General features: G+C 36.3%; 1 protein-coding gene across 1 annotated transcript in view; it reads right to left on the minus strand.

Annotated features, from left to right (window-relative positions):
• Smp_086460 (tho2 protein, putative) overlaps positions 1–12,117 on the minus strand; it is a gene marked incomplete at both ends in the record, with an annotated part of 102,687 nt that overhangs the window by 58,989 nt on the left and 31,581 nt on the right. The window contains 4 exons of the mRNA XM_018792665.1: positions 5,819–5,911; positions 5,953–6,437; positions 6,491–6,548; positions 6,594–6,720. Coding sequence (XP_018647209.1) covers positions 5,819–5,911; positions 5,953–6,437; positions 6,491–6,548; positions 6,594–6,720 — 763 coding nt within the window. The remainder of the gene's footprint in view (positions 1–5,818; positions 5,912–5,952; positions 6,438–6,490; positions 6,549–6,593; positions 6,721–12,117) is intronic.

The following is a 12,117-nucleotide window of genomic DNA, read 5'->3' on the forward strand; positions in this document are numbered from 1 at the left end:
TTATTTTGTGCTAATGAAGTACGGCAATTTGAACCGATGTGCACACGTACAGGATTCTACAGTGTAACTTACTGACTAATATAGTATAGCGATTTTCAAAGGCAGGCTTTTCTTATTTCAAACTGTGTATCATCGAACAGTCAATAAATCTACTTTAAGAGTGATTAGGAAGTTTCCTAATAAGGACAAATTCTATCATTCACACGGAAAGAGAAGCGGCATAATTATGAATTTATCTGGATGGTTCTACTTCACATTAACAAAGAAGCAGGGAAAATTAACGAGATAGATTGTAAATTATTCGAAATAATACTAATAATAAGGAAAAAATGGGATATGTAGTTAAAAAGGGATGAATTAAATCAAAGAATGATAAGTTTAACTTTGATCTGCTCAATTCTTATACATCTTGAAGTTAAGTAAGGTAAGGTCTTTAGAGTTAGGTTACGAATATATCACGCAAACTCTAAACCAGACATCCACGTTTTCCTGTTACTCAGAATAAGAGTCAGTGGAGACTACTACCCGTTGACATGAACTTGGTTTAGCAAACCCAGCCATGTTTATAGAATTCAGTGGTTACATTCAAAAATTAATTAATTGATCGACTAACATATTTTCAATGAGTTATAATATTTAAAAATATGATTTACGCTTATTCGGATTAGTTTGGGCAAAAATAACGGAATCAAAAAAGTAATTTACAGTTACATTTTAGTCCTGAATGGAGTATGGAGGCGTTAGTTGAGTAGAATATCGTGGGGAAATCTAAAATGTTCTAGTTTGAAATTACACAATAGTAATAATTATTATAATTAAAATTAATATAATCTGGTCTGGATACAGGTCACAAAACGTCTAATCCCATTTTTTTCAAAATACACATTACCTTAGGCAAAAATGAAAATGAAGCTTACAGGAGTTGATGCTGGAACCTTAATTTTAGTGAGAAAAAAAAAACAACAGTGCCTTTTTTTCAAAATTACAACACTAGTGCATAGTAATTACATTTGTTAATTATTCATGCTATAATTGGTCTCTATATATTCTTATTTAAAGTAGGCAAGAAATATACACTGTATATGTAGACATGAATACTGTTCTAAACAATTGGTTTACAATCCAATAATAATGATATACACACTCGCGAAGGAATGAGTGAAAAAAACAGACAATTTATTTTCCAGCCAGTTTTTTGGAAATAACCTGAAGGTCATATGGTGAATTATGCTGATATATTATTACAGTAATTATAGATATTGGTTAGAACATTTACCCTTAAAAACTGTGAGTTCAATAACGGTTATTTATATTAAATAATGTACTACAATTTGAGCAACACATTGTTTCTGAATTACATAACTTTTTATTCCGTATCATCACTAGCCCACTTATTTAAACTGATGACCTTTATTTGAAGTTGTTTTTACTGACAGTGGGCAGTAGAATAAGTAAACTATTAACTTGTTAAAACACAATCCAATAAAGTGTTCAAATCAAGCATTCAGTTGTGGAGCAATTTAATAAAATATTTACATACATCTTTTTTAGACCTATAATAACTTAGTTTCGCTTCACAGTTGGGATTCCGATCCAAAGATATATTTACACTAACCAAACCTGTCCTAATCAAATCAAACCTTAAAGTTGCCAGTGTTATATGCTACTTACGTCTGTCAAAATAAGTAGCATGCACCACAACTATGCTTTATCCGAGTCAAATATAATTTGACCAACATTTGTTTATATAAAATCTCTTTTACTAATGATGTTATTATTCTACATGTTATTCCCATGTTCAGTTGTTAAGCATGTAAAATGTGATTAACCAATCACAAACCAAAACACACATTTCCATTTTAGATTATTATGTACACAAACTTTATTTCCTTGTATACGTATGATAATCAGGAAACGTTTGGTACTTATAATGAATGTTCACTAGTAAATTAATAACAATTCCCCAAAAAGTGGGATCAGTCAGCAACACTTATACTATGTAGTGTATCACGAGGATTTATCCCTATCGCTTTAATAAATTGTGATAAATTACAGTCAGAAGTTTATTCCCCTATAATCTGTAATGAGTAACAGTAAGTTAGTTCTAAAAGTAATTTTGAGCAAAAATTGATGTCAACTGAAAAGCTATTGAAAGTCAAGCAACAGTAGTTTTATTTTGGTTTCCAACTCTTAAACACTGCACATTCCCCGTTAAACATAAAACCAAAACCGATACCGACAGGTGATATACAGAGTACACCAACTCAAAGTGATGTTAGATGATATTTACAGTGTATAGTAAATGGTCTGAACCTAAAAATGCAACCCAATAGGTAACCGAATGAAGATACTGATGACAAAGGGGGAATATTCTCACTATATATATTTACTAACGGCACTTTACAACGGTGCATTTTAATTACCCTATAATTGCTGATATAAAAGAATAAGCTTTGTGAGATTTGGTATTTTATATTTATATCTGCTTTTATACTCCTGTCAATTTGAGAGGAGAGAAACTTGTTGACTGGAAATCTAAAGTATTAACCAATAAGCTACCGTTTAACTTTTTAATACTCAATAAGGTGAGTAAAGGATATATTTTTGAACTGTTTTCATGATAATATACATTAATTAACAACAAAAGTGTACAACTCAGTTTGTTCATTTTACTCTTTTTTTCTGTTCTCTCCCCCACCTCGCAAACCTTTTAGGTCAAACTAATAGTTATTTAACCCTATTCTTAGTTTGGTATAGCTTGGATATATTTCTCACTGCAATAACTACAATTCACGTGTAAAATGTCACTTGATCGATATCTGGCTTTACGTCAACCAATTAGTCCAGCAAAAATACAACCACGTCATCCATTAAATGTGTTATTAGTGCACGCATTATCTTTTCTCTATTCTCAACAACAGGGCCATTATTTCTGTATGCGCTGATTAAACAAGAAAAAGATTTAATGGCACATGAACCACTGAAATGAGTAACACTGACAAATCAGTAATATTCTTTATATGTAAAAATAATCTATACCTATTGATCCTAAAGACACTACTACGCTTGAAGACTTTCCAATTAAGCAATGATTTACGGTTTCCAAATGAAAAGAAAGCGGTCATAACAAACGAGACAAAGCCCAAACACTTCATCTGAAGCTTTTTCGAAATTTTTAGGATGGATATATGTTTACAATTTTTTTTAATACATCAAAAGTGAAGCCTCAAGTCTAGTCTGCACACAAACATTTTGGTAGTCATCTCAACTTATTCCTAGGTGTAAAGCAGTCCCATAACATGAAGTCCAGTCTGAAGTGAAGGTACACTTTTGTAAAAAACGTCCACAATATTTAGTAAGTTTAAGCAGTTTAAGTTAAAAACAAGACTTTTTAGTTTGGAGTAATGTAAACCAAACACCACACAACGTTAACTGAAATGGCTATCAGTAGAAGCCGATTTCACTAGCAAATACCTGCTTGTAACATCCAGGTAGTAGGATGTCTTGTTAGAGTTAGAGATAACATGAATACACTACCATCAAATGAAATCCTTCTGATAACGCGAAGAGATTACTTGCGACCATCCTGACAGGCACTAAGGAAAGTCTTCACGCAAAAAGGTTATACATAAATGAATTATGTTAATCTCTCATCTTAGGTTAAATTACGCTAGAGATTGGTACATAATAATGTAATTTTTCAGTTATTATCAATTCTATGTTTCTAAAGATGTTGCGGATATAAGAAAGTGGGCCTGCAGTATTATTTATGGAATACAGAACGATTGCTTGAGATCATACAAACTGATTCGGTAATTTGTTACAGTACTCTTAAAGTTTTGTATAATCTACTCTCAATACATGTTCTGTAGACAATTCTATTGTTAATCTCACCTAGGAACACGGACAAAATAAGTCTGCCTGAAAAATGAGCCAATAAAACAACTGTAAATGAAAACTACACACGAGTCAAACCAAGCTAATATTTCGGATAGGTTAGAAAATATTGAAGAGATGCTTGAACTAGAAAACTAGTATAGTAATTCAAGTAAATTTTTAGAATAATTTATAAAACTGTTAGGAAATCAACAGTCATGGTGTAAACCACTGTCAATGGGCAAATGTAAACGTAAATATAATGCACACATTTTCTAGTTTGTGTAATTAATATCGACAGGCATCACCTACAGAACTTATGGATTTCCTTAACAATACCAAATGGAGCGGTGGCTAATTGGTTAAGGAGTTCAACTTTCAGCACTAAGGTACAGTTTTGAATCGCGTTCCATCTACCTCAGTTTGGACAAGCGGGTTGTATCATTATCGCTCACAATTAGAGTGTGCCTCCTATCCAAGTACCTATCAAATGAATTTATTCATTACTGCTATTATTACCATCACTATTATTGAGGTTTTATGAGTAAAACTTTGTATGTAAGCAAATGAATTATGATCAAATTGTAGGAAATTTGTATAAAGCAGGCAAGAAAGGAAATACCGGGTTTATAACCTCCACTGGTTTAAATCTGGTATTTTTGAGTTTATATATATATATAAAACTACTACCGTCGATCGAATTAATTTACCGTCGGAGTATACTTCGAAACGGGGAAGGGAAAATCATGCATATACATACTGATTTTAAAGATGATCAAATCCAAATTGCGAGAAAATTAGCCATACTGAACCTTAAAAAACGGGAACTTGCAAAATTAGTTTTAAAGAATATTTAATTTGTGCGAGTATTAACAAGAGCTGCGTAGTAGTGTCAAATAAAACAAGAATATATAATTTCACGCTTATAATACAGTTACCGGAGGTGGTGGATAGATGATAATCCCATATTTGCGTGCATACTGAACCTAAGGGAAACAGTTGATTCAAGTGAAAACTTTTGTCACAATGGTTGAACTACTTAATATTTTGTAAGCAACAACTAAATGCTAAAGCAAGATTACTAGCAATAGGATAGAACTATTTTTCCTTCGTTTACTACATACATAGATGGAGACAATTCTGAAACTGAACTTTATTTACAGAACTAAATACCGAAAGGATGGATAGAAAATGATTGATTTATTTAACACTGACAAGTTCCATTATAAGTAAATATGATCATTACAATGGGTTCCGGTAAAAAATATAAAGTTAATCTCAATAATTATATTAACGTATGCGCTCAAAGTATTAGAAACCTCTGTACAATACGTTCGGAACAGATATCTAATGAGCTGGTAAATAAAAATCATCCAACCATTCAAGACCGAGAATGAACAGCTGTATGAAGTGCTGCGGAATATGTGACACGATGATCACACGTCTAACGTTATCACGTGTACAGTGGAATTTATTTGCTGCTTGGGACTTAGTATATAATCATGTAAGCTTCGTTAATTCTTGAATAAATAACAATCCAAATAAGCAACCAAATACATTCTTACATACTAAACTGTGAACCACACCACTATACGACCGCTAAACACTGTGTACGACGTATAGTGTCCAATCCCAGTATATGATACGCTATTCGATGAATGTCAGAGTAATGAAAGAATAAACAGCAAACTCATAACAACCAAAGAAAACGGTTTCTACAAGACGCCATTCCAGTTATCACTATGTAGTGTGTGAAAACTGAACTACACTTGACGAATAAGAAATGGATTATTGTAGATAACAACCAAATATCTCGCCAACTAACCGAAAAAAATTACGATGTAAAGACTATCGATCACCGAATATATCGAAAACTGTGCTACAAACAACATGTAGCTTGCAAAATTTCCCATTTCTTTTTTTTAATGACTGAATAACTTACATGTCCGTATAATACATCCAGGTCAATTAGCTTTTTCCAAATTAAAAATGCTGAAACTTTGTACAATGACTCTGGCGTATTGACACCGGGTTCCTGTAAGAAATGCATAATTGAAAGAATTAAACTTAAAATACTTGTGTAAAATGATATTTGTGTCCCAATATATTAGTCATATCTATTCTATCAGGATTGTAAAGTCTTATCAACTGAACGAATTCCTCGTACATATCACCACGGAATTCACAAACATCCAATATTAAGTCCAGGACACGATTTGGATCCAAATCAAAATAACCAATTAATGACCGAATCTGAATCATGACGGCTTCCATCGACGCAGTTGACGTTATTTGACACAATTCTGTGATCAGTTTGGCGTAGCCTTCATTTTCTTCACGTAACAAATTAAATTTTTGTTGTTTGAAAAATAAACGCGTTTTAGTACGAACATAACGCGTTTGGAACTGTTGTTTCGACTGAATGAATGACAGGTTTTCCAAGGTGTCTTCACAAAACCTCTCCATTATCAAAGCAGGATTCACATGATTCCTAAGAATTTCTATTAACCGATAGAAACGATCTCGAACTAATTCTGAATTAATATCAGCAATTGACGAGTCTAAATGAGAAGTTTGGAATTTTCAGATATTTTTGAAATACATATATACTGACCAATTAACCAGAGTGAGTCTAACAGGTCGGATTCAAAGGATTCATTACCACCAAATATCTAGTAAAAAAGGTAATGAGCCCCGGCAAGTTACGTCAAACATACTTTAAATAGCTCAGGAACTAATTTGACAAGTATATCAATTTTCCCTTCTCCATTTATCAACTTCAATACCAAATCCGTGAACAATTTGACAGATGCAGTCACCCCACCTTCTTTGCACTTTGTTAAACTGTAAAGAAAAAAAGACTTTTTTTAAGCTGCAGAATTTTGAAACATTACAGTTTGAAATATAACAGTAAGAACCTTCCCAAAAACAGGTTGACGAAACGAATAATAAGCAACTAGGATAAGTATAAAGGATGGTAACATTATAAAGTCAAAGGTTTTCGAGATCCAATCGCAGTTCCGAAAACATTTAGATGGCCATTATTACGAAGTTGTACTTGCAAATAAAGTTAGCTTCAGATTACGCTTCCAGCAATCCAGATGCTTTTCAGACATAAAGTATCTTTCAAAAAGGTGAATGTACGCTTTGAACTCTAAAACAATGGTCTTACAATCGTTTAACCTTTAAAGGACAATGACAGTAGTAGTGTATGTAGCTAACTCTACTTAAGCCTGCTACTTCTCATGGATAATGGGCTACTGACCAAAATCCTACAACCTATTCAATCCTGGACTCCTTTTTCCAGTGTCCGCAAAGTGCTATTTATTCTTTTGTTGTCTGCCCCCAACTTCAAGCAATGTGTTCTTTATTCTCCCTCTCTTCTTATTATCTTGAAGAGTCCAAATTAGGGCTTGGCATGCGGGGCAGTGTAACTGTTTTTGTAAATTCTCCAAATCGCCTTCATCATCTTTTCCTAATTTACTCTACAGCTTGAAGCTTGTTTCTTTTATGACACAGTAGGTTGTTGGTGATAATGTCTAGCCAACGGATCTGGAGTAACTTGAGTAAACAGCTGTTCGCAAATACCTATACTTTTTGACGATGGTTGTGGGGGCTTACTAAGTTCCTGTTTCATACAACATAATGGTTTTAACGTTTGTAAGGGAAATTCTGACTGGTGTTGGCTGATGGTTATTTTGAGTCCCAAATGTCCAGCAACCGTGAGGATGCTGTCCTAAGTATCCCAGAACGTGCCTTCACATCTGCATTAGATCCTCCTTATCGACCAATGGTACTCCCCAAATATACAAAGGCTCCAAACTCTTCCCGAGCTTTTCCATCAAGTGTGATTTAGCTGCTACTCTCTATGTTGTATTTTAGGATTTTGCTCTATTCCTTATGAATGTTGAGGCCTACTGCTCCAGATGCCGCTGCAACATCAAAAGTCTTTGAATATGCAAAAGCGCCAAATTATCTGCGAAATCTAAACCATACAGCTGTGTCCAAGGTGTCCACTGTATCCCGTACCGTGCCTGTAATGCGAAAGTCCCCACAACCCGATCAAAAATCCAGAGATGCGGAGAGAGGAGGCAGCGTTAATTGTCATCAGTCTTCAATTAGACTGCAACTGTGAGATGCTCTTAATGAATATCAGTCAATCAGTCAGCTACAACGTAGGACCACGCACATTTATGCATCGGTCCAAGTTGCCATACCTCGTTAGCACAACAAGATGAACACCGGATTCATAGAAGTAGTTGATTCTATGGTGGTAATATATAAAAGAAGGATTGCATATAAGGATATATTACAGGAAGAAAGACAGATATGAAGCAATTTTAATCTTAAGGTTTAAGGGAAGAAAGAGAGTGCATATACCTATGCCATTGTGATCAATTCTGAGCTGTGTCACTCAGTCTCCAACCATTGATTACGATAGTCACTCGGACCCTTCCAGGTAGTCTGCATCTGCCAACATGGCTCAGACTAGAAGTTAGTGACTTCAAGCTCTGATGACGCATTTTGGTTTGGCCGCCCCTAACTCTCTTCCAACCGTTCCCAATACTAGTCAGCATTACGCGTCGTGGTAATCGGTGTTCAGGCATACGTAACACGTGGCCCAACCATCTCAGTCGATGAAGATTCATCACCTCATCAACTGATTTATCATCATTCCCTAATACCCTGCGTCTAACCTCACTATTACTTAACCGGTTATCCCAGCAGATGCGAGCAATATTTCTAAGGCATCTGTGGTCAAATACTAGTAACCTACGAGTATCTTCTACTCTTAATGGCCATGTTTCACAGCCATAAAGTAGAACAGAGCGAATTGCTGCGCAGTATACTCGTCCCTTAATTGATAGACGGATATCTCGTCTTCGCCATAGGTGACGTAAGTTGGCAAAAGCCAAACGAGCTTTTTGAATCCACGCTGAGATTTCGTCAGACACCAACCCATTAGGGCTAATCAGACTTCCAAGAAAAGTGAAGTTGTCGACACGTTCGACTACTTCACTCCCTATCCTTAGTTCAGGTGTTGATGCAGACTAGTCCTGGAGTAACAAATTACATTTAGATGGGGAGAAACGCATCCCAAACATCCTGGCATTATTACTCAGTTCTAACAGAAGACTCTGCATTTTGTCAGAGTCTTCATCAAACAGGACTATGTCATCTGAGTATTCTAAGTCGATGAGTGGACCTCCTGGTAGGAGATGAATTCCTGAAAATTTAGTCGATGAGTGTTATTTCCAGCAACAGGTCTATAATGAAGTTAAACAAAAATGGGGATAGTGGACAGCCTTGTCGGACACCACTTGAGTCTGTAAAATCAGATGACAGTTCGCTATAAGCTCTTACTCGACTGGTAGTGTTCGAGTAAAGATCATCCTCAAGGTTCCAATATGTAGTTTGGAGCGAGGTTTTAACAGACCTTGGACATAGTGACACTTGAGGAGGAAACCGAAAGAGGAAGTTTAGTGTTGAAATTCGAGGTGGGAGAAGTAATAGAAATTGAAGAGACTGATTATGAATACAGTGGTCTTGAGTGCCGTTAGAGGTATGAGGGCAGTTATCGCCTTCCCGGTTCCCACACCGTGGAAGAGTTCTTCTAAAGGTATCTGAAAAAGAAATTGGGTTAGAAGTGGTCCTAATGACCTGGTAGAGTGACCACATCGCCCAAGGGACGACTGCTTGAGGCCGGTCACGCACGGCCTATTTGTGGGGGATTTTTGTGTTAGCTCCGTACTTGTTGGGATTTTACCGCCGGAGACCGATAACCATGGAATAAGGTGAGGTGTTTATTTTTAGGGTCGACGTTTTCTAACTCCACCCTTCCTTGTGGGAAGGCAGCATCGCTGTTATGCTGGTTGTTTGGAGGAAACACCTTACTGTTGTCACATCTCTGTACAGTCAGCAGTACGACTTCGCCTTTGGACCTTGAGTTTGCTGCTTTTAGTCTTACCGCTCTTCAACCGACCTGCCTGGCATGGTGGTACCTTGAGGAACTATTGTTCCAGCCAGTATAGCTCGATCGGTTCATCACGATAGGCAACCCCGACCACTACGTCAAGGTAGCAGTAACGGCCGTTCTTAATGGACGACTTCAGAATCGAGAAACTCGTATAAGTTCCATACGGTCGAAACCATCTACTGTATTGGGGGAATTCCACACGGTTTTTAGTACCACGTTACCCGATTGTTTTTCATAATTATATGTACAGTAACGAGTTACACTTAACTAGCTGGTCAACAGCGATTCTTCATGTCGCTATTTGGTCTATCCTTACGAAATCCAGCCTGTTGATCTGGGCGTTGGGTGTCCACTGAATCCTTAACTCGGTTGATTAGTAATTCGCCAAAAACTTGGCTTGGGACTGACAGTAGTGTTATTTTTCCGCGATTTTCGCATGTGTAGAGATCCCTTTTCTTAATTATCTTCAGTGAGTAGCTGTCTCTACAGACGTTGGTGTTATTGTTCTGTAGTGGACCCCAGTCAGTCGACACAAAAGTAAACCGTTTTCGTATTCGGACTCTATTTGGATGGATTGTGCATCGATTCAACAATATCTACTAAAATCTGTTAGCTTATTTTACACTGCATTACGTTGCTTATTAACATTAAGGCTAGTTTGACAAGACCCGGAATAATACAAGACCATATTGATGTTTAGACCCTACAAAGGATCAATGAGAACCTAATTGCTTAAGTCGGTTTTTTTACGATTGACAACTGCAAGAATCTTCAGGCTTATTAACTTTTTAGATGATGCAGTTAAAATTTCACATCGTTCAGACACAATATGTGATGTAAATACAAGGCGAATAGACAACATAACAGGCATTTCAAGCAATGAAGAAGGCATGAATATAGGCGTTTACGATGAAACTAAACGACAAATATATCTTATCACAACCATTAAACTTGAATCGACGGACATAGGAATATACATCAACACAAACAGAAATGGCGTGTCGCACGAAAGCAGCCATCAGTGCACGCAAATCCAAAACAAAAATCTAAGAGGGTGCTATCAAAGTAAAATCAGGATTTAAAACTGAAAATAGGATGCAAGACCACTATGTTTTTACAGCGCAACAAGACTGGTGCCGAATTAGACCATTATCACTTACAAATTCTTTCTGCCGAACTTCTCCCAATCCTTCAAACATGATGTTGTGAATATCGGACTGCAGCAAAAAGTAACGAGGTGTTCCATTTCACATAACCCGGCGCTAAATGACCCCGTATTGTTTCCCTAAGTAGTCAAGTGTCCAATAAAACCAATATCCAAATATCTCCTGTCGGTTCGACCTTTGATTTTCATCTATTTCCCAATTCATCTGAATGTTAAGGAGCTGATGGAACCCCAAACCTCCTCTCTAAAAATATGCCAATGTTCCATTTTATTCATTCATGAGTATCATTAACAGATCCCTCTCAACTAATCTCATACAGAAAATGTGGAGAAAGATAAAGATAATCCGTGTACATAAGAAAGTATCTGGTGATAAGAATGTGAAACCTAGACCCACAGCAATAATTCCACCTTTCTTCGAAGCAATGGAAAAATTGTTGATATTCCCACTTTAACCGGCAATAAAAGGGCACATTGATCCGTGTCAGTTCACTTACAAATGCGAAAGAAGCACCTCGGATTCCTTTGTTGTTCTTCGACGCAATGTAGTGTTCAGCTTGAACAGGGGTAGAAAAAACTGTACTATACTTCTGCCTTTTATTCTATCCAAAAACAACTTTGACTTAACAAGTTAATCAGCGTCAACACAGACAGCTGGATAACCAACTGGCTATGTTCCTACCCTCTTGTACAGAACAGTACACTGTGTTTAGAGGAGAGTGTTTAATTTCTCTACTGTCTAATGAACGTTTGCCACAATGAGCTGTTCTTTCACTTCTTATATTCTGCGTGATCTACGATCTTCCACAGAAAACACTTGTAAAATATGCGGAAGATCTCACTGTCTGTATGCTGATTTCTACCTCTTTACATCCCAAAGAAATGAATGAGTTTTTGTCTCGTGTTGAATGGTGGCCTGTTGTTAATGATCTCATTCTTAACCTGTCTAAATGTCAAGCTGTTAACTTTAGCCTGAGACATTAACAGCACCTAAACACCACTTTCGTATCCCATGATGTTTATGCCATTGGAGACTCTTTAGTAAACACAGTGTCGAGGGTCCATCAGAATTCCAAGCTGAAAGTTGGTTGGTAGCAGT

Source organism: Schistosoma mansoni, assembly GCF_000237925.1.
Source record: "Schistosoma mansoni, WGS project CABG00000000 data, supercontig 0211, strain Puerto Rico, whole genome shotgun sequence".
NCBI lineage: Eukaryota > Metazoa > Platyhelminthes > Trematoda > Strigeidida > Schistosomatidae > Schistosoma > Schistosoma mansoni.